This window comes from Apteryx rowi, unplaced genomic scaffold (assembly GCF_003343035.1).
Source record: "Apteryx rowi isolate R43461 unplaced genomic scaffold, aptRow1 scaffold_214, whole genome shotgun sequence".
Classification (NCBI taxonomy): domain Eukaryota; kingdom Metazoa; phylum Chordata; class Aves; order Apterygiformes; family Apterygidae; genus Apteryx; species Apteryx rowi.
This window is the reverse complement of record NW_020448464.1, coordinates 389,057-416,340: the sequence shown is the minus strand read 5'-3', so window position 1 is coordinate 416,340 and position 27,284 is coordinate 389,057. Positions and strand designations below refer to the sequence as shown.

The following is a 27,284-nucleotide window of genomic DNA, read 5'->3' as shown; positions in this document are numbered from 1 at the left end:
TGGTGGATGTTATTGCTAGGCCACTCTCCATCATCTTTGCAAGGGCATGGAGAACAGAAGAGGTGCCTGAAGACTGGAAGAAAGCCAATGTCACCCCAGTCTTCAAAAAGGGCAAGAAGGAGCACCCAGGGAACTACAGGCCACTCAGCCTCACCTCCATCCTTGGAAAGGTGATGGAGCAGCTCATCCTGGAGGCCACCTCCAAGCATGTGGAGGAAAAGAAAGTGATCAGGAGTAGTCAGCATGGCTTCAGCAAGGGGAAATCATGCCTAACCAATCTGATAGCCTTCTCTGATGGAATGACTGGCTGGGTAGATGAGGGGAGAGCAGTGGATGTTGTCTACCTAGACTTCAGCAAGGCTTTCGACACTGTCTCCCATAACATCCTCATAGACAAGCTCAGGAAGTGTGGGTTAGATGAGTGGACAGTGAGGTGGATTGAGAACTGRCTGAATGGCAGAGCTCAGAGGGTTGTGATCAGTGGTGCAGAGTCTAGTTGGAGGCCTGTAGCTAGCGGTGTCCCCCAGGGGTCAGTCCTGGGTCCAGTCTTGTTCAACTTCTTCATCAATGACCTGGATGAAGGSACAGAGTGCACCCTCAGCAAGTTTGCCGACGATACAAAACTGGGAGGAGTGGCKGATACACCAGAGGGCTGTGCTGCCATTCAGAGAGACCTGGACAGGCTGGAGAGGTGGGCGGAGAGGAACCTCATGAAGTTCAACAAAGGCAAGTGCAGGGTCCTGCACCTGGGGAGGAATAACCCCATGCACCAGTACAGGTTGGGGGTTGACCAGCTGGAAAGCAGCTCTGCGGAGAAGGACCTGGGAGTGCTGGTGGACACCAAGTTAAGCATGAGGCAGCAATGTGCCCTTGTGGCCAAGAAGGCCAGTGGTATCCTGGGGTGCATCAGGAAGAGTGTTGCCAGCAGGTCGAGGGAGGTGATTCTCCCCCTCTCCTCAGCCCTGGTGAGGCCCCATCTGGAGTACTGCGTCCAGTTCTGGGCTCCCCAGTACAAGAGGGATGTGGCACTACTGGAGCAAGTCCAGCGAAGGGCTACAAAGATGATTAGGGGACTGGAGCATCTCTCTTAGGAGGAAAGGCTGAGAGAGCTGGGCCTGTTTAGCCTGGAGAAGAGAAGGCTGAGAGGAGATCTTATCAACGTGTACAAGTATCTGAAGGGAGGGTGTCAAGAGGATGGGGCCAAACTCTTTTCAGTGGTGCCCAGCAACAGGACAAGAGGCAATGGGCACAAACTGAAACACAGACAGTTCCCTCTGAACATGAGGAAAAACTTCTTCACTGTGAGGGTGACAGAGCACTGGCACAGGTTGCCCAGAGAGGTGGTGGAGTCTSCTTCTCTGGAGATATTCAAAACGCGCCTGGATGCGATCCTGTGCAACGTGCTCTAGGTGACCCTGCTTGAGCAGGAGGGTTGGACTAGATGATCTCCAGAGGTCCCTTCCAACCTCAGCCATTCTGTGATTCTGTGATTTGGGATAGGGGTTCAGCTGTTAATTTTATTATAACTGCCATATAATGATAAACATCATTTGTTTATGATTCTTTTTCATCCATGCTAATGTTTCCAGAATGGCTGGCTCATTAAGGGTTAACTATCCCTTAAATTTTTGGGTGTGCAGTCAGTCTTATGAGGATTTCTGACCATTAGTAGATATGTTTCATTTCAGAGGCTTCATCCTCTACCTTGAGTAGCGATTTGCAAAAATGGCAAAGAGATGTAGTTTAACCAGACTAGGAAAGAAACATTTTGTATTGCACATTGGTGTAAGTGTTAAAGAATTTAGGTGTGGAAAGACCTGTCATTTGCTAAATCAGAAATAGAATCAGACCAATAGGAATCTCCTGAAACACAAAAAGAACAGAAAAAGCAGTGTGAAATACCTTTGCAGATATACTTTTTCAACTGAGTCTCGTGATAAAGCACAGGTTGTTTAGCCTCTATTTTAGCAGTTTAGCAATGATATATACATCCATTTTTTTGTTTTTGCTCATTATGGAATTTCTTTTCAGATATGTTTTTCCGTTAGTCTGTTTTTCTAAATCTATCTCATTTTAACTAAGTCATGGCAAGTTCCTTGTAATACCTTTGCACATTTGATTGTGAATGCACTCCTGGCACATTGGAGGGCAGCGTTTGCAGATTCCTTCAGAAGCAAAATACTTCTCCGAACAGGTATATTTACATTCCCACTGCTCCAGAAGCAAAGGACTTTCACAGGATTGGCATTTGGTGGCACTTCCCATGCATGTCTTACAGGATCCACTGCATTCCTTGCAAGTCCCAGAATCATTAAAATATCCCCTATTGAATTAAAATGAACACAAAGCAAACTGCTGGTCAGCATATGCTTACAGAATAGTCCAGTGACACAGGCTGTAAGAATTAAGTTCGTATATATCAGAGTTTCCCAGCAGATACATTTCACTGAAACAAAAATATTTCTTAAATGATTTATTGTCTATCCTCCATTCCATTACACTCTCTCATGGCACCAGTACCATTGCCTGCAAGCAGAAAACCTGCATAGCTAACATCATGAAGGGAGTCTCTCCTTCCCTTATTCTTGCACCTACTCTAGGGGTTGCTGGACTTCCTTTCTTGCTTTTTCTATGGTTTCCCCCTTATATAAGATGGGAAGATATATAATGTTGGGAAAAGGAAGACACAATCCGCAGTCTTGCTAAGCTAAACCTCAACAATGATATCAGGAATAGAAAGAGTAATATAACCTCAGTGGCCCTAGAGGGAAAAAAGAGAAGAGAAATCCTTGGAAGTGTGAAGGCGGAGAAGAATAAGGATGGCTGGGATAAAAAACAAAAAACCACAACAGGATGCATGAGAAGTACCCGCATTTGGTGACAGCAAAGGAGCAAGTTAGGAGAAGGAGTAGGGGATTATTTTCAGTCACCATAAATAACCACCTTGAGGACAGTACTGTGGTCCTACTGAAGTCAATGGGAGCTTTACCATCAGACATAGTCTTTACCATAGTCATGGTTAGTTTCACTTGTGATCTCAGTCAAGAGCAAATGTTATTACCTCAAGCCAGATGAAAATGGCTTTTACCATGTGGTAGTTTCTGGTGTCTAAGGCTACCTTAAGTTCTCCCCTTGAAAGGTTTATAATGAATCTGAGCTATAAAAAGAAGGAGCATAGAGATAAATTAAAGAATAGTCATCAAATAGGAATAAGTTTAAAAAATTACTTACTCAGGGCATTCCTGAAAGCATCTGCCTTCGTGGAGAAAGAATGGCTGGTCTTGTCCAGACTGACACTTCTGACAGTGCCAGGGGTTGGAGCACACCTCACAATCGTCCAAGCACATCTCACACTTTCCGCTTTCCACATTGCCAAAAGTTTGTTGAGGGCATTGAGAGACACAGGTATCATGACTAAGAAATTTTCCTGGCAAAACAGCAATCCAAGTGGAGAAAGGGACCAAACAGAAATGTATTTAAAAGAATCTTGCCTTGGATGGCTATAAAACCCCCCTTTAAATTAAAAAAAAAAAAAAGCTTAACTTTTTGATGCTTAAAAACATGATTGAAACATTCTTTGAACCATTTCCCAAAATAGTTTGCTCAGTCTCCCCTGAAATGTAAGATTAGAAAGGATCATCATCATTATCTGGTACATCCTTCCTGAAACCCATACTCAGTAATTCCTGCATCACTTCTACAACTTTTGATTGAATAGAAAACAAAGCAACAACATCCACTTCATAATTTTTTTACCCTTATTGCTAAGGGCATGTGCTTTAGTCCTAGCTGGTATGTGTCGGACTTTAGCTTCTGATTATCTGATTACCATCTCACGCTTCAAGCTGCCAAAGAACTTTCTACTGAACGTTGACCAAAATAGTCCCTGGAAGTTTTTAGGATACAGAGTATTTTAGCTACTTGCAAAAACTTCCCAAAGAGGCTGAAAGTCTCCTACCTTCTGGACATGAAGTACACATGTTAGCATCTTTGTCACAGGTCGTACATGAAGGATCACAGGACTGTAACTGTTTTTCTGCTTTTGGAATGAAAGAAAAAGATCTGGTTTTGATTGCCTTACAGGGGTTTTTGTTCATTTGCCCTCCCATTTCTTACTGGCTTTTTCTAAGCTGTTTTTAAAATGTACCTCCTTGAAGTTTTGATATTCACAAAGCTGGACAAATTGGTGATTGCCTTAAATTCTGCACTCTTAAATGATAAGTATAGAGTTGATGTAATAAAGGAAAATATAAATGGTATACTGATATTCACTATCTAGACTGCTCATTCACTTCTGGACAGCTCATTGCAAATAAGGACAATAATTTAGTTAAATGTTGTTAGCTTCAGCACTCTGCTCCAAAACCAGATCCAGATCTGTACTCCCAGTAGATTACAAATAAGAAAAGCTGGAGGATGTGCAAATTTAGGAGACATGGTGTAGCAAGGTATTCTTATGGAGATTTTGTACTAGCTGGTTGAAGAATACCATTTCTCTGTCTCTAAGGAAACAAACTGTGAATATGAAGGAGAATAAAATGAATGTCTGCAAAGAAAGTCTGTAAAACGGTTCTTCTCAGTGCTATCACCTACCATTTCCCTCCAACAGGAAGGCTCTGATGTGCCGCATGGTAATTTTATGCCTGAAGAAAGCTAAGACCTTGGTTATGCTTTGCATAGACTTTATTCAATGTGTTATTCAGCAACTAAATGTCAAGGGGATTTGAGGGTCATACTTAATGCACAGAAAGTTTGCTGTGTAACACTATGGGTCTCAGCAAGCAATTCTGTATTTTGATCCAGGCAGTCTTAACAATGGCAAAATGAATGTCTGATGAAAGAGCAATTGCAGACCAGTGGACAGAAGACAGTAGGCTTTTGATTTTGCTGAAAATCAAAAAATAGATTAAAGTAGGAGTGGCATGCAGATTGAACTTGGTATGTTGTTTAGCACATCCAGCAGTTTCAAATGCATATGACTTTTGGAAGTGGATGGACTATCTGACAGGATCCATTAGCCCCATGCAGCAAATCTCTACATTTTTAGTTCTGCCTGTTATTGCAAAGTACTTGCAAAGTTGCCGCATGCAAAGTGGCATGTTGAATGAAATAAAGGAAAGCAAAAGTTTTGAATGAAAGGAGGAGAGGGGAGAAATGGAGACACATAGAGCCCTTCCCACTAAAGGAAATGGTGGGCATTTTACTATAAAGAGAGGCACTGTATAGAAAAGTGAGTATGTGCACAGTATGACACAAGGGCAGAAGAAGGAGGAATAACAGTAAAATAATCATAATGATTATTGATAAATGCACTGCTAAACAAGCTGAGCCATGGCTATCTCAGTGACAAAGTGGGGTTTGGATCCACATTCAATGTGGCTAGGAGATAGTCTGCAACAATGTGAGTCACATCCATATCTCACCCTACCTGCAGTTCAGAACATTTTAAAAACTCTCTGTGTCTAGCAACGCCTCTGCACTGAACAGGGCCATTTGCAGGTTCCCAGTGTAGGCCATAGGATCCTTAGCATAATGCATGTAACAGAAGAAGGCTGCACACTGTCAAGGAGAATGTGGGACATGAAAGTCTGGACTGAAGCACTGAGTCTGCTGCTGAGGCTAGTGTGAGAGAAGTGTTAGAAATCTATGTAGATCCTGTAAGATAGCAAATAGCTTTAGCCTTGGCTTTGGCAGCCAGATAAGTTGATGGCTATGGTGAGGCAGAGACCTATCAAGGATAAAGTCAAGACAGATGGGACTTGGACTCTATTTCAATAAGTACCACTTGAAGACAATTTTCAACTCCAAAGCTACAGAGGCTTTATGGAGGAAGAAAATGCCTGAAACTTAATTTTGAGGTATGCAGCCTGAAGCACTGCTAAACAGTCGAAAGAAAAGCCCTGGGTTTCAGTACACAGGAAAACACCATCATGACTTCATATTCACTATAGGTGAACCTAAAGGGTAAAGTATCAAGCAATCATCAGTGTATAAAAATGAAAACTGCTGTGGAAAGACAATGGGGGAACAAATAGGGAAGGCACAAAGTCCCTGGCTTGCTGAGGAAGAAAAAGATGGGAATAATGCAGAAGCACAGAGAACCCAAGAAGTGGGAGGATGGGTTTACTCTTAAGTTACCTCTGAAGTTGCAGGGGTGGGAGGATGGCATGGGAGGTAGGTGATTGATGCAGGGACTGGAAAGGCACAAAGAGACCTCAGTATGTGAAGTGAATTCAGCCTAAAGCAGCAATGAAATGCCTCATCTTCTGGTATCAACTGTAGTAATAGATGCCTTTCAATATCTTACTCTAACTAGATTTTGCAGGAGGTTGAAAGTGTATGAGTTCCTTTGGTAGAGCCCAAACTCTGCAGGAGTACATCTCTTTTAAAGGCAGAATCAATATACTCTGAGGTGCTCCTGTAGAGTCAGATGCAGATAACACTACGTGCTCCATCTGTGCTCTGAGCAAGTGAAAAGCGAGGCAGAGGTGATCCAAAAGCCACAATGCCTTGTTGGTGTGGCAGTGTGAAATTGGAGCTAGCTGAGAGGCAAAGTACACTTAGTCTTAGCACTAGGTTAAATGAATACAACACCACACCCAAGTTAACTTAGCCTTCTGGTCCGACATTGCTGGGCTGTACTGACAGGTCTTCAAGAAACTCTCCTGCTGGTGTTTCAGAATGGGCATCTGTTTTCAGCCTTCTTGAAGTGCCCTAGATTTTGATGAGGCAATAAGCAGTGTGAAGACTGCAAGATGGGGCTGTTCTAGTCCTTGGTTTTTAAGCTCCTGCAGCCTGTACCTGCAGGGGTCAAACAGTGACTGAGCTTCTGAAGGGAAGACAGAGAGAATAACGGCAAATGAGCTTAGGAGAGATGAAGGAAAAACTATAAGCTATAAGAAACAGTCAGTACTTACATCTGATATGTTTCATTCTCCTTTTGCTCTTTATTTAAGGAAATGAAGTGAGGCAGATAATTGTGAAAATACTCTTCATGGACCTAATCAATTATGTTCATGGGACTGTTCTCTTCCCTGAGCTGAGTACCCAGCTTTTTCATTTTCTCACCAATTTCACTTTCCCCTGGCACTAACTGGTACTGGTGCCAGCTTTAAAGGCAAGCAGACCAGGTGACTGCCTGTCCTAGCGAGGTTAGAGGTGGGAGAAGAACCGACTGAGAAAGTTGGTGCTTGAGGTGACTTCCAGTGAGTGATAGGACCATCCTGGAGCTAGCATGACACTTCCATGGGGTCAAGCAGAAGTGCTGGAGCATGAAGAGATGGAGGATAATAACCTGAGGGAAAAACTGTATTGAGGGAGAGGTAAATACTGACTGCTAAGCAACAACACAGGTCTGTGAGATAGGAAGCAGTCATCTGAGTCATTGTGTCCAGGTACAGTAGATTGCCTGACCATAGGTGCGGATGCCTGGTTGCAGTGCTGGTGGCAAATTGCCCTGAGAGGTGGAAATCAGGATCTCTAGGAAGAGCTGGTGTTGGAGAAGATGCCTAGCATTCAGAAATACAGACTCCACCTCACTCTTTACTGCAGGCTCTTTGCTATTTCTGATGGCTGAGGTGGTGAAGCTCCTTTTGGCCAGACTCACCAACCAGCCCACAAATGACCACTGGTGGTGGAGGTGGCGGGGAGGAAAATCAATGGCTCTAGAAGGACTGTAACCTCACTGATTTTTAAGGTCCCTTACCTTACAGATAATAGCGCAAATACAATACAAGAATACTGAATTTTGGAAATCAGGGCTTTAGCAAAATGCCTACCCTACAAAAAAAGATGAAAAGTTAGCATTTCTCAGTGCAGTGTGTCCAGTTAAATCTTGTGTCGTTTTAACTAAAACCTTGTGCAAGCGGATGGCTCCATCTTCTCTGAGCCTGGCATGGAGAGCGCTACCCCTCAGTGGCAACAGCCCTTGGCTGCACATTAAGTGCTGGGTTGGAAGCAGGGCCAGGGGCCTTCCTGTCACCCTACAAGGGAGCAGGGCCAGCAGTGCTGGGGCTGTCTGAAATGGAATTACTGGGGAGACAGGTATCATTTAGATTCATTTAAAATTTTGGGAGAAAGGGGTTTTCTCAAAGAATCCTGATGAGGGACTGTAGTTTGTACTATCCATGTATTGGTTTTATGTTTAGATATAGCCTATCAGTAGTGTAGTTTAGGCAGCAAAGAGCTGGGGTTTCAAAGTCTGCCTGTACTGTCTTTTTTATCTGCCTGTGAGTTTCTCTTTCTTGAGGAGAATGAACATTTTATTCAGCTTTTCTTAGCCCTTTTTAAGTGCAAGGATGTTGATATCTAGTAAGGCTTTTTGCAAAAGCAGGTCTTGTGAGTTTAGATCTTTTCTTTCTCTTGCTGAAATACTTTCTATATGGGCTTTTTTCCCTGCTGCAGATCCATTTTCTATAGGTCAGGTTCCAAGGTGCTGTTGCAAGCAACCTCCAGTCTGTTTGGATGCCCTTGAATAGAGAGGGCAGCCTGAGTCTCCCTTGCACTTCTAGATGTGCCCAACTGTACTAGCACACAAGCATTTTCAGTTTGCTTGCCTAAGTGACCCTCAAAGTAACTTGCTGGTGACCCTTGCTCACTCTTATGAGATGCAGAAATTCACTGTCACAAGAGTTTTTTTTTTGGTGAGAGACCCTTCCTTCATTTTTTTTTGTGACTTTGTATTATTGAACAAATCCTTACAGAATGTCCTTCTTGGGATAAGCTATAAGCATATAAGGAATGCTCTGGGTAAGCTAGATGCTTGCTCTTAATTTTACTGAACCGAGCAGTATTCAGTGTTTCTATTCTATCTTTAAGCAGGCAGACTTTCTACTCTCTTTTTCTCCTCTTGAGAGAAGAACCCCACTGGTCTATAAATCCTCAGATTTTTCCCTTTTAAAGACTAGTCATTTGGCACTCTCTGGAAAACCTTGAATAATTGATGGTATATTGCACAGCCATGTAGTTTTTAATTAACGTTTTTTTCACTTTACCTTGGAAAACCTTGGCTGGAAGGAAGACCATCTGTTCCTGATGTCTGACTGCAGTTATATATCCTCCATTCCTCTATCAGTTGCTTCTCTAAACCTTCAGAATTTGTCAAGGCTGAGTTCTGATTTTCCCATTGAAAGTGTCAATGGTCTTTTTCTAAACATGCAGTGAATACAAATTTTCTTTTCACTTCTCAGCAGCTTTGTATCCAGTTACCTTACACTAGCTTATGTTTTATTTCATTATTTTGGAAACTCCCTGCTGGGCAGTTTTAAGTGGTGTAATTTAATATCAGTTATGTGTGTGAAGAAGCAAGCCAGAAACATTGCTGAAGTATATGTTGCCAGGGGAAAAGAACCTTGATCCTACAAGAGAGTTGGTGTAACATAAAAAATAAAAAGCAGTAAGATAAGGTTAAACAGAGAAGCTGTTAACTACTGCTGAAGAATATTTATAGGAGCTCACTGTTTCAAAAACATTTAGATCCTTATAATTAAAAATAAAGATCTTTTTTCAGCGAAGTACTTTTTTCCATTTAATCTTTGCCCCTTTGGCAGCATTTGTTGTTTTCTGTAATATGTACTAGTCACCACCAGAGGGGAATGTACACAAGCAGTTGGGCTTCTGATATTTGTCATGAGAGACAATTTTTAATTTTCCAGTCAGATATAAATGCTTAAATGGCCCAACTTGAGGACTTCTAAAAGAAATATGAAAATCCTGCAATTAATTTGTCTTGTTTTTAATTCTGGACAGTTAAAATGAATTCTTCCCATGATAGAGCTCTTATTGACTATAGAAGGAGTGGAATTAGGCCTTCATTTATTAAAAAAAAGCATGGTTAGAATAATGTAAGTTTTTAAAATGTAGTTTTCTTGAATAGCAAAAAGCTCCCGGAAAGGAAAAATGTAATGCAAAAGATTTTGCTCCAGATATCTGTGCACGGTATTTCCAACAATGTAACCGGAGCTTTCCCAAGAACATCCTTACAAAGCTGTCAAGAAAGTCGGTCATGTGAAAGGCAAAATGTATTTCCTTGGCCTTTGGACTGAGGATAAATGAAAACAGCAAATGACTGTTTTTAGCCATAGAAAAATCCTTCACTTTTCAGTGAAAACTTTACCCAGGAGAGTGTGGCAAGTGGGGTTGTGAAAGGCTGCAGGATAACTAATTCAATAATTAATACAGAGTTGCCTGTCTTCAAGGAAAGGGTTTGTTGGCCACCAAAACAAATTGCAGCTCTGGGCTTCAGCCTTCTGTTCTGACCCATTGCTGTTTGTTATATAAGAACAGGTCTCAAGTAAGGTCAAATAAGGTACATGGCTGATCATTGAGCTGTTTTGTTGCATTTCTTTTGCCCCTGAAGGCTACCACTGTGTACCCGAGGATCCTATAAGCTTTCCCTTAAAATTTTCTGTCTGTAGCTCTTATGGTTGCAAATTAAACTTCTAAATATAGAAGCAGTATGTCTATGATGTTGATTGATTGATTTTAAACTCATTGTGAAATAATGGATCAGAGAGAAGTGTAAACTGACCACATTCTAAAAGTGGGACACTGACTCTGAAAAACGCTATATGTTATTATTGTACTGTTCTGCTGTTTTTTAAGGGCCGAAGTGTATGACCTTTTCAGACCTACTGAGCTGTTTTGATCCTTACATTTATGTTCTTTTTGGATTTTTCAAACTAAAGTGCCTCCTATTTAAACTCCTATTCAAGGCAGAATCTGACTCAATGTCACATTGATTCTTGTTTCTTTAACAGAATGAGCAATAACTTTGACATATATCCAGCTCAATCTTCCCCGTTCCTTTCTAGAAACTGAGAAACTGAATCATGCTGTGCCATTTCTTGAGCTAAGCTTTATTGCAGCTCTGAAGCTACTGTAGCGCTCTGCCCGTTCAGTCTGTTCCAGGGCTTATCAAATTGAAAGACTGGGGGAAGACTGAAAAGTATTTTTTTTCTGTTTTCTTTTCTCATTTGGGCTTGTGCAACATGAATGAGACAATGAAAGAGTTTTGTGAAACAGTGCTTTAAGACTGTAACTGTCATCTCTGGGAAGAATTAAGGAAAAGATGAAAGTGAGTGAAAGTCTAGCTCCATTAAAACAAAGTCCCCAAATTTTCTTTTTTTTTTTAACTAAGTGATCTTATTTTGAAATGTTTTCCAGAATTTTATGATCTGGCTTAAAAAAAAGGTTCAGTGAGTCCTCAAGAATATTCAGGAGGAAAAATTATGTCCAGTACGAGGAAGTGGGATCCTCTTCACATGCCCACCATTTGTTCTGGAGGAACGTAATGTTTAAAAAACAAAACAAAACCCCAAAGTGCACCAAGATCTGGGGGCATATGAGCAGAGAAATGGGCATATCTAAAGAGACATGTTTTTAAATATAATCTTTGTCATTTAAAGTAGCTTATGGTCCTTCCTTTAATTCTTTTAATCCTGCAACAGCATTATAAGAAGTCATATTAGTATATACTCCTCCTCTTTGTGCTGTCCATCCTGCTCTCCCTCCCTGCTCTTTACGGACAACAGACCTTTATGCCAGGCAATGCAAGCAGCGAGCCATCAGTTTTCAGACTGATAAAAGCTAGTTTGTTTCCTTCATTTTGAATCCCGTTTATTTGTCCTTTTCTAAGGGTAAAAGGGGGATTTAAGTACTTATATTTTTAACTCGCAATCAAAGTAGCTTCCTATGCACATTTGCAATGTAATGCCCTTAGCTTCCTAGTTAAAAAGACATTGGCTTCTATATTTTTATAGTATATTTTATTCTCAGACCATGGCACATTGCTGCAGTGGGGAATATGGAAGGAAATGTACTGCCATGGCTCTCGGTAACTGCATACATATTCCTTTTAGAAGGTGACCTCTCTGGCTTGTGCACTGTTTTGTGGGATGTGATTTGAATGTGATCCAGTTGAGATGCTACTTAGTTTGTTAGATTTTATTCTGTGCGTGGCATTGGCCTTGCAAAACTGATACAGTCATGAATAAAAATACAAAAATAGGTTGCATATCTCCACAAGGTAATTACAATTACATAGACATGATAAAACATAATGAAAACAATGTACACATGTAATAAAATACTAGACCTATCCCATTTCAAAGACTTATGTGAACTGTAAATTTAAGAAAACTATAGGAGAGGGAAGAATTAAATCACAATGCCCAATAACCATTAATTCCCAATCTAGTTATCTTGTAACAACCATAGCATTATTTTACAAACAAATGGCTAGAATATGAAATTGGCATGGCTAAGAGGATATAGGAGAGTGAATCATTTTGTTTGCCTCTAGCAACCTTAAATTTCACATATGGATGATGCTTAAAAAGGTTTCATAACTCTTCCCATGATGGTCTAATTTGCCTCTCTAAATGTCATAACGTTTTCTCATCTGGAAGATTATGACTCCCTCCTCTCCTCCTACTGATTTTTCTGCTGTCTTCTGCCCACCCTATTCTCTTTTTTTCTTCTTTCCCTATTTTCAGATCTTTACGTGTTTATCTGTATAGCTGCATTAAGGTCAGAGAACCCTAATAATCCTTTTAAAGCATGAATTATTGTTTTTCTGTCAACCAGAACTCTTCTAGCACACTGCATTTTTATTATTTGTGTTTTACTCTGGTATTTAGGAAAAGGAAAATATGTAAGATGGATGCAGTTGGTCAATGGCTGCTTGTGGGATGTAACTCTCATTATTGGGGGTGGTATGTAATAGTAAACAGAACCAGTTGCTATTTTGCTGCATAATTTACTACAGCATATACTATCTGCATGTAAAGAAGAACATTTTGGTTTTGCGACAGAAACAGATCTCTTTCCATAACCGTTTTTTTTTTCCTCTTGTACTTTTCAAAAGAGTGCGGTAGACTAAACTGTGTAACTGAGGAATGAATATGTTTTTTGGGTGTGGTATTTACAGTGAACAGGCAAAATGAAGACCTGACCATAACCTGCAAAAATCTAATCCGATTGAAAGGGTGTGTGTATTCGCTTGGTGAATCAAGCTTACACTAGTGTGTCTCCTGGCTTCCAAAGTCATTTCATCATCTGGTACATGAGATAAAATACAGATGTTTTGCGCTACAAACACAGCTCAATCTTTTTTTGCTTTCTTGGCTTGCCCTGTCTTTTTAAAAGCCTGGATACCAGACAAGATCTGTTTCATTATTTCAGACCTTGATATGACTTATTAATGATTCCCAATATGAACTGAATTGTTTGCCCAGCAGAGTATTCCCCCCAAATAAATATCATTTTAGAAAGTTGTTTTTATATAGAATGTTCTGACTGTTGGAGTATGTGCTCATGAAAATTCATAAGACTGGTCAATCATTTATTCTTATGCAAGAAACAGAAGGAAAGCTTAAACATGAGGAAAAAAGTGTATTCCACACTCAAAGAGGTTTTAGTCCTCGCCTAGATGCTTCACTGTAAAGAAATGCAAACTCTACATTGGTTTATCTGTGGCAGGTTCTACTCTGCTGCCCTTTAATTTATGTTAGCCTGGGAACCAAATAAAAACAACCTCCTCTGTTTCCCTAAACTGTTTCCCACATGACTGGTCAACTCATTCACTAAAACCGTAATGAAATCCACTGAATCCATATGATCAGAAGAGCAGAGGAGAAATGGCTTCATTGTTTGTAAATACAGTTCAGGGTCCAACTCTTTGTTAGCAGAGTTTTTAAAGAAAGAGGGTAGATATAAGTTTAATGTAGTAAAAGCTAAAGTAAACTACTGGATTTGGAAATTTTCGCTCTCTTCCTAGCTGCATTGTCTTCCTGTCAGAGGCAGGGAACATGCTGAGGATGAGCTTGGTGCGATCTCATCTTTGTTTCCATGATAAGAACAAGGTTGTTTATTTTATCCTCAGCCCCCCACACCCAGCCCAATCCCCCAAAGTGTGAGGACTACTAATTATTTGGCCTGTATTCTTTAATTAAAATAGCTCATCAGGCCACTGAAGGTGGGAGGCAGCTCTGCCATGGTAGTACACCAGTGTAGATGCGTTGAGAACACACTGAGTACCCAGTGCAAAGAGCATATATTGATAAACAGGCACAGAGGATGAGAGCCAAAAATCAAATCACAGCCACAGTCTTGACCACACTGGACTGGTGAATAAACCTGGATATATTTTAATATCCCTTGAAGGATGAACAGCAAGCTTCATGGAACGTGCCCATGCTGCACAAAACAGGCTTCCATTTGAAAAAAAAGTTGACAACAGATGAGATGGATATCTATATTTTAGTAAGAAGAAATCACCCTGGGGACAGTAAACTGATATAAAATATCTAGAGATTTGTCCAGAGGAAGCAGTGATAAACTTGGAAAACTGCCATGACTTTGCAGCCTTATATGAGAGAAGGAGTATTTTCTTTGTCCCCATGATCCCCTTTTAAATAAACAATGGAAAAGAAGATTCCTTATAGAAATGTTTAAGAAGCTTTGAAGAAGATCATTGCTCCAGGCCCAGGGAGTTTTTTTCTGTACAGTTATGCCGGTCAGAACCTCCCTGGCAGTAGGTTTCAAGGAGCAGAGGCAGATTTCATCTCATCCACTCTTGCACTTGTCGTACTGTGTAACTGAACAAAGCAGTGAATGATAGCGGCTGCCTGTCCTAAATTTTAGTGGTTTTCAGAAAGCTTTTGTCAGTGCTGAAGGTCACTATAACAGATTCTGAAACTCTGTTTCCTAACATACACACACACACACACACACACGCACACACATGCACACATATATATGTATTTTAATCATCCAGGTATTTCAAGTCATTATCAGAGATAAAGAAATGTGTTTCTGTCTTTCCTAAATCTTTCATTTATGTGAGGGATCTTCAGCATGGAACCAGAATCAAAAACAAAACAAAATGAAAACAGGATGGTGCAGCTGGGAATCTGAACTCAGCTGATATCTGACTCCTGAACACATCAACAGGTGAAGTGAGTGAAAGAGTGATATTTTAGCCCAAAATACCAACCAGTTAGATTTTGTAATAATTGGCGAGTGAAAATTAATGTTATGAGAGCCAGATGATCCTACAGCATCTGAAGAAGAACCTGCATATACTGTTGATGAATGCAGTTATTCAAGGAGCACCTTTGGTAAAGCTGGTGACGTCCTCATTAACATATTGATTGGATGGGCACTACTATTTGGAAGTCTACCCTAGTGAGAAAAGGCCCAAGATATCACCAGCACCAACATCACTTTCTCAGCAGTTACCTGCCAAATCTGCTGCCGTGTGGTGGGAACCACAGCAAGTCTACCCAAGAGAAGCTGAGCAGCTTTCAGTGAGATTACCTGAGCTCCCCGATTGGGGTAGCTAGAGTAAGGATTGTGTGACTTTGGGGCAGCTGCTACTGCTCGAGCCAGTACAGCTCAGAGAGAGATGTATTTTACAGTTTGAAATGCCCTCAAGTGAGCTGTATTTTATCTACCTGAAGGAAAGCAAAACAGAAGTCAGAGAGAGAAAGAGAGTTCACAGCGCAGTAATGCTGAAGTGTACAGGCCTGCATCAGCTGCCTGACCAAAAGAAAATGAATTACCTCATTTGGTGATGTCAAAAATAGATTGAATTGTGAGACTGGGGAGACCAAAATATAGATGAGTTCTTTCTGTGACACTGGTTGAGAGTGTCTCAAATGTAAAAAATATTTACACATCTGGATAAGACACAATGAAATGCTCGGAGGAGGCTGCTTTTCTATTAGTATCTCGCCTTTTTATGTCTCTCTGACCTTTTTTGAAGTAAAGAAATGCCCATCTTTTTGGTATAACATTTCTCCATAGATAAACAATAACTAAAAATGGTCAACATTTTTTTCTGAAAATATTTGTTAGCATTTTTTAAATTTTAATGCGAGGTCATACAGATCGAAGAATAGCCACTCTTTGATGTGTCTGAGCCAAATAAACACATGCATATCAGAGGAAAATATGTATTTCATAGTAATATAAAGCTGGAAGGGACAGTAAGTAATCTAGTCTACCACTCCACTCTGTAAACATTCCTGAATGCTGTTTTTAGTGTGTTCTTAAAGACCCCTACAGATGGAAATTCCCAACCCCCTCAAACAGTCTATATGATTGCTCCATTCTTCCATTAGAAAGTCCTCTTTTTTTTTTCAATGCGAAACCTAAATCTCCTTTTCTGCATTTTAAGCCTATTATTTCTTGTCCTGTTTACCGCACGTAGAGACCTGATCTGTTCCATTCTTCTTTGTGATCATGTTCCTCTTAGCTTTCTCATTTAGTCCAAGACCCCTCAATCCTCTCAGTCTTTCCTTGTAAATATTTTTTTCCCTAGACTTCTGGTAATCCTCTCTGTTTGCTCTCTCCAGTTGGGCCACTTCCTTCTTTAAACACTGTGCCCAAAACTGGATGTGTTATTCCAACTAATGCATTACAAATGCTGAAGAGAATGGGAGGATTATATGACAGTGACTTTCCCCTCTGTTTATAGTGATCAGCCAAGATACAACTGAAACACTAGATAAAATTTTACCCTTTGGAGGCTACGAGTGTACATACCATTTGAAATGCCGCTTACAAGCCTAACTATTGAGGTGTTGCACAGACCGCACAGGATTTCTTCACAGCAACAAGCTTCACTTAGAAAGAATAATCATAGCAAATGAGTTTTAATTTGTGGGTTGGGCAATAAATTCATCATTAGCACTGCCTGATGTGGTAACATAACCCATTCAGTTGTACTTTACATAACTAACATAATGCAAACAACTAGTATTCTACAATGCACCATTCATTTAATACTTTTTTAACAGTCAATGACAGTACTGTGATGCATTGTCATATGCTTCATGAAGGAAAATAATTAAAATAATACAAATCATTCTTCTCAGCAGCTTTAACTTTCAAGAGCATTTGCATTCCAAATTTTCTTCTCTGTCATTCTTTTGGAATAGAAAAGAATTGTTTTCTCCACAATACAGATGAAGGAAGCAAGAAAGAACTGACAAATTTGCCAAGCTCACTAGTTGTGGAAATGGCAAAAGTAGGACAAGAATTCAAGAATTTAGTTCTACATCCTGTGTTTGGTCCCTTAGACAATAGGTGCATATCTGTGTGGGGGGAGAAGGGAAAAGAAGAGAGGTTGCTTTTAAATATTCTCCACACACACACACATTTATTTGATTCTTTTTAGTTTCCTCCAACTCATATTCATCTATGTGTAGGGAATCAACAGCCAAAACGTTGATATAAAAGAGCCTATAAAGTGTTTTTTAAGCTGAATTAAAATTTTATGCTATTTACAGAGAGGTAACTTTCACTTTGTGATCAAACTAATGTTTTTGGTCAGTATTTTTTAAAAAATAATTTAGTCTAGTTAGATGAATGGATATTTTCACCAAAATTGCACGATCTTGATATCCTCTTTCTAAACTTTTTAACTGTCTTCAGTGAAATAAAAAAAGATCAAGGGATCTGTAGCAACTTACCACTCCAGAACTTCCCACTGGGTGGAACATTTCTTGGATTCAGGCACTGACCATGAGATAACTGGAAGTTATTTTTGCATGCGGTGCAGTTCTCATAGCTGTACCCAACACACGTTGCACAGCTCCTGTGGCACGCTTCACATTCTCTGGAGATGTCATCCCTGAAGAAACCAGCTCCACACTCATTCACACATATGCCACCTGCAACAGGGATGGAGCCTGAAATCATGGTATCAACTGTCCTATGTCCATCAGGACAACGAGGTGGATAAAATGCTATTAAACCCCATCAGGCTCAATGCAATGAGGAAGAATAGTATTAACTCTAGGATTACTGACTAGTACTAACTGCTGTATAACTACAAAATCAATTTAATCTCTGATGGAAATTTATTGGAAACCTAAAGATGTATCTTGAATTTTTTTTTCTGTAGTTCCAGCCACATGGTTCACATAAAAGCAGGTAGGATATTAAAAAGCAGACAACTAGGAATTCTGAGGCTGAGAAGCAGTACAACCTGTGAGCTGTATTTGTTTGATTTTATCTTTCAAAAAAGTACCTTTATGAATTTGGCATGGCTCCCAGTACTTTAGATTGGAAAGAGGTATTGCATCTCTCTGTCTCCAACAAGAAATAGCTTAAGAAAAACAAATAATATAGTAGAACTTGTGAAACTTTTTGTAGCTGTCTGCACTCTAGACTTTTATTGTGAATCCTGAATTCAGCTCAGCTGCTGAGATAAAGTTCATAAACCCTTCAAACCAATCTGCACTTAAATTTTTATCCAGCTGGGTCTTCATTCATATGCTAAACCCTGGCACATACAAGCCTTTCAAAAGTCCAAGTTTGGGTCATAATTTCATGGTTAAGTCCCAATTTTTATACTGGCTCAATATAAAATCTAAGTCCAGAAATCCCAAAGATTTTTAGACATATACACCCATTCTGAGGGCGGGATGAATCTCTAGTTTCCGGTGAATGTAAAGCTAAATGCAGGTAAACCTAATTTGATTTAAGGATTTGCATACTGCAGCAAAGATCCTGTAAGTTATTACACTGATAGCTTTTTTTTGCTTCATCCAGTTTGAATTAAAAAAAAAAAAAAGACCACCAGATCGCCTCAGGCTATCACCACAGAGCTTTCCGTGAGCGTGATGCTTTGTACTCTGCTATTGGCGCATGCAGTAGGCAGTGCATAAGAATATCAAAACCTTGGGATTTCCTGTGGTTCAGATTTGGCAGTATGTCTGAACCAGACCTGCCTGATTTATAGCTTCATAATAAAGCTAAGAGATTCTTAGTCTTGTTTGAATCTGATGTAAAATTTAGTGGTTTTAACTGAACTTTACACAGTATGTTCAAGTCTCATTACATTGTGCGGACCTGAAAGTTAAGGTGAAGCTAGACTTGCTAGACTTGAAAAGTTTCCATGTTTTTCAGGGAATTAAAGCAATCTCCTTTCCCACAGTCCGAATCAAATGGAATCTTTTTCTGTATGTGCTCAAAGAGAGAGGAAATGCATTAAAAACAAAACCAGGAAATAACAGTTGGAATTTGTAGTCAAATATTTGGAGTTTTGAACCAAATGGCTCTGTACGTTAATGTGTAGGACCTGAGTCTGCAAAGGGCTAAATGCCCTCATCATCCACTGACCGCTATAGGAGGGATTTAGAAATTTCAGAAGTTGAGTCCAAACTTCTCTAAGGAAGAAAGTTTCAAAACCTTTTGTGTATATACTGTACCTGGTTCTTTGCTTACCCAGAAGATAAAAGCCTTCCTTACACGAGCCACACTCATCCTTGTCACAGCCATTGCAGTTGCTTGGGCACTCTATACACTTCATGGAAATTTCATCTCTGTAGGTATTTTCTGGGCAGTATATATAGCAGTGGTCCTTATACCTACAAGATGAAGGAGAACACCATTGGTGGGTTTGTTTTGAGGTCATCAAGTTTATTTTCTGTATATTTCTAGGTATGGTGATGATAAGGCTCTATTCTTGTCCTAATAAAAAGAAATTATTCCTTTAATGAAGGATTGAAAGTGTATTTGTGGATATGCTAGCAATTCAACTGCTAAGCATTAACAAGACATGCTCGCTAATATCTGGGTTTTTAAGTATAACTAAATTTGTTTTTTTAAGTTTAGGCACAAAAATACATAATTAGTTAGAAATTACTACACTGTGGTTGTAAAGAGCTGATCAGTTGCATACATATAAGAAAATGCCATTGTTTATAGCTAGACAGAACAGCCTTTTTTTGTCAAAATTTTATTTTGTCTTGGTAATTGTTATATAGATTTCTTAATTGTCTTTTTGGAAAACTCAGAGTACTTCCTTTCCCTCAGTCTAAGTTAAACTTTCCATTGATCTATTATTTTTGATTCTTTGCTTAATCTCCTCAAATATTTCAGAGTGCCTTCAAAAATGCCTATACCAGAACTGCACACAATCTACTAAAAGCATATCAGTTCCAAATCTAGAGGCAGTATTTAACCTTCATACACTTTCTGTTCAGTGTTCCTCTCCTCATACATAAAAAGATCACATTAGTCCATTAGCTTTAAAAGACCTTGATGGTGTACGATTGGCTAGTTATTTAGCATTTCCCAAGTCTTTTTCCAAAGCCACTGTTCTCAGGTAAGCAATAGTTAAAAGAAATGGGACAACACAATATTGATTTATATAGGAAAGCATGCACTTTCTCTTTGGAAAAATGTACTGGCATGAAGAACTATACTTACATGTAGTAGTTCTGAATGCAGGTCATGCAGATTCTCGGGTCATCTGGAATTTAAAATGCGAAATCATGTAAATGATATTCAGAGTTAAAATCAAAGCACTAAAAAGCAGCATGGTTACACTGTTTTTGTGTTAAAATTTCTTACATTAAAATCACTAGAGCCATAGCTACAACATTATTTTCTCTGAAGCTCTATTTATATTTTTGGAGATATGCTCTTCCACAAACAGGTCCTGATCTGTATTTTTCAAGTGACTTGTAATTTTTGAGTGACCAGTTTAAGGTACCTAGAAAGCACTTAGGAAGTGCAGAGTTCCCATCTTCTGAAAAGCAGATTCTTCCCAGGAGTTCAGATCTGGCAAAATGGACTCTTAAAATGAGAATCTAAAGTATCCAAATATGTGATTTCAGCCTATTTCTTTATTCATGATAGAGACAAGTTATAAGCATTTGGTACCTCCAATAGTCAACTTTTCAAAAATATGCAAGTAATCTTTGAATCTTGAAAATCCTGAACTACATGAACATGCTTCTATATTATGATGAGGCAAAGCTTTTGGGTAAATTTTCTCATCAGAAAATTAATTATTACATTCTAAAATTTTGTTGAGTGAAAGTGTTATACAACTTCTTAAAACTGTTGCAATGATGGATTTGGCCTTATGGTCATATGAAGGGAGGAATATTTTCCATATCTTCCACTATCTTATGTTAACTTTCCATTTCCTTTACCTTGCTCAAGTATCCCAAAGAGAGCAGAATGGAAGGAAACAGAGCAACCTGGGCAAATATATTTGTAAAATGTTCTACCAAGAAATGCCTAAAAATTATTTTTGGTATTGATAGTACTCATAAGATAAAATTTTCACTGAGTCTATTTGAACTATGTCTACAATAAATTGCACTTTATAAATGCAAACTTATTAGACAACATGCACTTGGTTTTGCAAGTAGTTCTAGCAATTTATTTATGAGGTGTAAAGTTTTTTACAGAAATGTTACAGATCTGTGAAAATATTCTCTTTACTCTTTAGAGCATAAGCAGAAACAGCAATCACTTAATCTGGTGTTCTTTGGATTAGATTTTCTTACGTTGAGACAGGAAATACTCTTAAAATATGTAAATAGTTTCTGTGAAAAGTCTTCCTTTATTCCTAGATAAAAGACATTTGGTTTGCCTAAGGCTTCTTTTTGAATGATTTTTGAAGTACTAATAAGATATTTTTTTAAAGACTCTACCTCAGGCTTTTATTTTCTAATTTTTTTTTCCTTCCAATGTTTATATAGTGTTGCCAGAGGCCAGACTGGCATTAGTGTACGTAGTTTTAGTCCATCCGCACCCCAGCTACCTTTTGAAAATTATTCTGGTGTTGGCACTATTGGCAGTCCTTACATTTTTTTGATGGAAAGAATAGAGTATGCATCAAAGAGACATTGTTAGGAAATTTCTAGAACCATTAGCAGGTTTACTGCCTAACTCTCCATATACTTTCTGGCTTTTATGAAGAAAGGACTCTTTCCTCTCTTGCCTGCGGGAGGTTTTGATGACATTTCTCCTTCTTAACTGCCCTCTCAGTTTTTGCCTGTATAAGCGACTATCTGGATAGTTCTATTTTAGACAGAACTCAGCTGTAATTACAAAGACACAGTGTCTGATTGTCCTTTGAAAAGATTAGAAAAATGAACTATTAAGTAAGTGAGTTTTTTAGGCAGAAGTTTAAAATATAGGTTATCTAAAGATCAGTGTATGTTTATCGTGTGAATTGGTTTAGGGTCTAAGAGAAAACATCTAGGAATGAATGAATAGCTGGTTTAGATTGCATGTTTGGACACACGATGTAGAGAGGGTAAAAAACACATATCCCAAACAGTACTTGCATGCTGCTGCTTATATACAAGTGTGGATAGAAATGCTTATAGTAAATGCTTATCAGAGGGCCACAAATGTCCTAAGAACAACTAGTTTGCTCTTTTTCACCTAGGAATGTCTTGAGTCTTCCTTCAAACTAAAGATCTTTGGAGGGGGAGGGGGAAATCTCTTGATAATTTTGCAAAATGAAAACATCAGGAAGTTATAGAAGCAAAGCAAAATTGATGAAAGTTTTGTCTCATTTAAATTTCCAGCAAAAATGGAACTGGATTTTTGTTGACATTTTTGTGTGATCTTAGAACTATTCACATGATGAAACAGCAGTCATGGAGTGGTGATGCCAGTCTAACAGTGACAGGTATCAGGAATTTTTTTTGCTTATTGCTGCTAACACAGTTGTACAAATATATATGCTTCTTCCTTTTATCTGATTCCACTATGTAGCTGGAGTGAAAATTGACAGAAGAGCTTTTGGAATTTCTGATTTACTATCCAAAGACCTTTCAAAATAGAAAAGGATTGAAGGGGGTACACATCTTGCATTCTGAATAGAAATAATGATCCTTCTGAAAATACCTATCCCTTAATAGAGATTTTCTCTGTCATCCAAAGTACATTTATGTTACAGTGTCAGGGTTACAGTATAACTTCTTGTTATGTCCCTTCTCTATGTTAAGACTTTCCTGGAATCTAATCAAGTATTTAAACTTGCAGTTTTTGGGCTTTCAGGGCTTAAGTACGTTTGCCTATTTGTCTATTTGAAGTGTGGGCTAGATGAGCGGACAGTGAGGTGGATTGAGAACTGGCTGAATGGCAGAGCTCAGAGGGTTGTGATCAGCGGCGCAGAGTCTAGTTGGAGGCCTGTAGCTAGCGGTGTCCCCCAGGGGACAGTCCTGGGTCCAGTCTTGTTCAACTTCTTCATCAATGACCTGGATGAAGGCACAGAGTGCACCCTCAGCAAGTTTGCCGACGATACAAAACTGGGAGGAGTGGCGGATACACCAGAGGGCTGTGCTGCCATTCAGAGAGACCTGGACAGGCTGGAGAGGTGGGCAGAGAGGAACCTCATGAAGTTCAACAGAGGCAAGTGCAGGGTCCTGCACCTGGGGAGGAATAACCCCCTGCACCAGGACAGGTTGGGGGCTGACCTGCTGGAAAGCAGCTCTGCGGAGAAGGACCTGGGAGTGCTGGTGGACACCAAGTTAAGCATGAGGCAGCAATGTGCCCTTGTGGCCAAGAAGGCCAGTGGTATCCTGGGGTGCATCAGGAAGAGTGTTGCCAGCAGGTCGAGGGAGGTGATTCTCCCCCTCTCCTCAGCCCTGGTGAGGCCCCATCTGGAGTACTGCGTCCAGTTCTGGGCTCCCCAGTACAAGAGGGATGTGGCACTACTGGAGCAAGTCCAGCGAAGGGCTACAAAGATGATTAGGGGACTGGAGCATCTCTCTTAGGAGGAAAGGCTGAGAGAGCTGGGCCTGTTTAGCCTGGAGAAGAGAAGGCTGAGAGGAGATCTTATCAACGTGTACAAGTATCTGAAGGGAGGGTGTCGAGAGGATGGAGCCAGACTCTTTTCAGTGGTGCCCAGTGACAGGACAAGAGGCAACGGGCACAAACTGAAACACAGACAGTTCCATCTGAACATGAAGAAAGACTTCTTCACTGTGAGGGTGACAGAGCACTGGAACAGGTTGCCCAGAGAGGTTGTGGAGTCTCCTTCTCTGGAGATTTTCAAAAGCCGCCTGGATGCGATCCTGTGCAACGTGCTCTAGGTGACCCTGCTTGAGCAGGGGGGTTGGACTAGATGATCTCCAGAGGTCCCTTCCAACCTCAACCATTCTGTGATTCTGTATGATTCTGTGTGTACTATATCATATTTTTTATCAATCCCCACTAAATCATTGCTTTTTCTCTTAAAGACAGGCCCACTAAATGGAAGCTCTACTGTCTTTCAAATTCAGGGATTTATTTAAATTTAAATTTAAACTATTAAGGAATAATGAACTTAGATGAGAAAGGAATGCAAAGATGGAACCATCTGATAGCATGCAGAGAGAAAACTAAACATGCAATTATTCCTGTAGTAGCAAATTAGTTTTTTAATACATGGTATGTTTCCAAAACCTTGGAAAGCAGTTTTAAGAAAGAACTAAGTCTAGGGGATTTTAAGGATCTTTACATACAGCTTTGCAGCTTTGGCTCCTTTAAAATCTGCCATAATCAGTTCTTGGACTAGCAGTAACATATGCCTGCTGGGCTGAAGTCATGTGTTCATCCTATATTCACTTAGAGCTCACTTGCCCATGAAATAACTAGATCTCTGAGGCATGAAGTTAGTTGCTTGATTTATCATGCTCCAAATGAATTCTTGTATGAGAACTGCTAATATTTTGTCTATATATTAGCTAGATTTTGTTTCTCTTTGTATTGATTTCTACTTTGTTGATCCTATGCTACTTCTCTGAAGACAGGAACAAAACTAATCTTGATAGCAATGGAAGTAGGATTCAACCAATTTTAAAATAAAAGGCCTCAGACACAGATGAAATCCTCTGTGAATTTCTGGTTTTATTGCAGCTTTCTTAGATAAGTAAAGATCATCTGGAGTTCAAGAAAAAAGTCATTTGGTTTCTTTCCTTTTCTGTAATAAACTCATAGTCCTATTCCCTCCTCCCTCCCACCCTTCCCAAGCACGATATATGTGGAGTGGAGCTATATTTTAATACAGAAGAGGTACGTGAAAAGATTAGCTATTGGTCAAAGGCCAAAGGTTCTTGCTTTCAGTTGGAGCTCTCTGATTTGAAATGGGTTAGTGTTTTTTTCTATTACAGAAGGGAAGTATGGGCATCAGTGTTACAGGCTTAACAGTGTTGTGCTGGAAGAGTATTTTTGCTTAAATATGTAAAGGAAAACTGCAAGCAATTTTTGTACTATTACCTTATAGGCTTAATAAAATATTTGCTACATAAGTTCATCCATATTAAAAATGAGCTCTAGAGTGTTTTGGGGATCCCTGTCACTGTTTCACTATATCTGTGTGTTTGCAGTATTTAGACAGATCCTAATTCTGGAAACTTTACATTACTAGGCCACTGTACTATTGAGTAGCACTTACTTAAAGAATACCATCAAATTAGAACCAGATCTTTCAATGACTCATATGCATGCTTAACTTTATCTACTGCATACAATAAAGTTGGGAGTTGAGGTTGAGTGTATGGCTACATTTTGAAGAATCTTTATTTAGACTGTAACTTATTTTAGCTTCCTGTTTTGTTTATTAATTTTTATTTTTAATTAAATTTCTTGAAGCATTTATTGGCTCAGCTGTGAGCCTAGAAGGTGCTGAATGCGCTCAACGCTTTTTGCATTTAGAAGCTGAGGATATTCAGTGCCTGGGATTGAATGCTTGGTTTACCTTTCTTTTTGAGTTTAATTAAGTATAATGACTGAAAATGATTTTATGTTACACTGCAATTTTCCTTTAAGGTCCAAATGCAGTAGTTGCTTAATTTCAACAGTTACTGCTAGATTTTATTTGCCTTTTACGTTGCCCTGAACAATAACATACAATAATGTAAAAGAAATACTATAAATTGTAATATATCACCAACAAGTGTAATTATATATTTTAACTACCTTAGACCATTTTGACTTTAGTTTTATGGCTTCTCAATTAAAATAACTGAAATGTACACTCCAATCATAATGGGATTTTTGACTAGACATGGGCCCAAATGAAAACTCARCTCACAGTAGGCCTTAAAAATGAAGGAAACTTCTGTTCTGGATTCAGCAACTGTGGTTTGGACCTTCTGGTTTGTGGGAAAAGGTATTTGTTTTTCTTCCTTTTCTGTTGCCTTTTCACCTCTTCTTCCTTTTGGGTTTTGTCAATAAATCTGCTTTATCTTCTTTCTTCTGAATTCTGACATTGTAGTTTATTTTGACAGATTACCAGGAAGTGGGGGAAAGAAGAGAATGAGAATTTTAACCAAGGAGAAAGCTGGATTTTTTTTTAAATTAAATTTTAAAGGGGAAAAACTGGCATTAGTATTTGCTTTGGCCAAAAATGGCAAGTTGGGTTCAGCCAAGATATTTAATGAATTAAAAATTTTTTTATGGCAAAGAAGAAAAAATACTTTTAATCTTTCTTTGAAAAAAATTACTTTATTAAACTTGCCTACTTTAATTTTTTTGTAAAGGTTTTGTTTTAAATTATGGTTACCTTTAATTAGATAAAAGCAAAAAATGTTCTGAGTGTTTTTCTCACTCTACAGCCAGTTAATTGAAAAATTCACACAGCTCTAATCTCAATTACATAGCTATAAAACAGGAATAACATCACTTGCTGTTACTGTATTTCATTGATAAAATAAAAGGAAAGAGGCATATTTTCCTCTTCAAATGAGGATTTAAATATAATGTTGTTGGGAGTAATGAAGTGTAGTTAAGATGACATGAAATCAAAGTTTATTGTTGTAAAATGCATCACGTGAATAATTCCATGGTTTGGATGACTGAGGAGAAAGACTGAAAAATACATTTTTCTGAAGAACTGAAGCTTTGGGAGAGATTTGACTAAGAGAATGTGATGGGACTGGGAAACTTTAAGGAACAGAAAAATTTAAAAACTGGTTTAAAAAATAGGAATCGGGTCAGAGCTCTCTAGTCTCTCATCAGACATACTGGACCAGTGCTGTGGTGAGATTTACACTGCAAGTGAAGGTCCAAAAGGTAATGCCAGCCAGAGGAGATACTGCTTATGGGGCTGCAGAGAAGAACTGATGGTTCAGTTTTAGCCCTATTAAAGTAAAAGGTAAGAGTATTTCAACAGAAACAAAATGAGGACAGCAGCGGTAGTATCCAATCGCTAAGCAAGGCTTTTCAGAAACCTACGTGAAGTTTATTTGTCTTAGAGTCTGTCACTTGGATGATATGTTATTTTTCGTTTTTACTCTACTGGCTATTTTCCCCACATATTGGAATCCCAATGTGATGATTTCAAGCAGTGTGAAAGCCACATATCAAAACTGAGCTTTCGGTGTGTTGAGGTGCATTTCCTGAACACGCTTACCACTTATGTTTGAATGGTTTCTTACCACACAGGTAGTTCCTCTGAGTGAATAGCATTACTCAGAGACTGCTCTACAAGCAAGGATGCAAACTGTGGCTGGAGCATCCTAATGCTACACCACAGA

General features: G+C 39.2%; 1 protein-coding gene across 1 annotated transcript in view; it reads right to left on the bottom strand.

Annotated features, from left to right (window-relative positions):
• PCSK5 (proprotein convertase subtilisin/kexin type 5) overlaps positions 1–27,284 on the bottom strand; it is a 400,552-nt gene that overhangs the window by 12,467 nt on the left and 360,801 nt on the right. The window contains exons 25-31 of the mRNA XM_026064358.1: positions 20,224–20,266; positions 19,237–19,379; positions 17,478–17,678; positions 9,022–9,024; positions 3,959–4,039; positions 3,232–3,427; positions 2,106–2,323 (exon numbers count right to left, since the gene is read on the bottom strand). Coding sequence (XP_025920143.1) covers positions 2,106–2,323; positions 3,232–3,427; positions 3,959–4,039; positions 9,022–9,024; positions 17,478–17,678; positions 19,237–19,379; positions 20,224–20,266 — 885 coding nt within the window. The remainder of the gene's footprint in view (positions 1–2,105; positions 2,324–3,231; positions 3,428–3,958; positions 4,040–9,021; positions 9,025–17,477; positions 17,679–19,236; positions 19,380–20,223; positions 20,267–27,284) is intronic.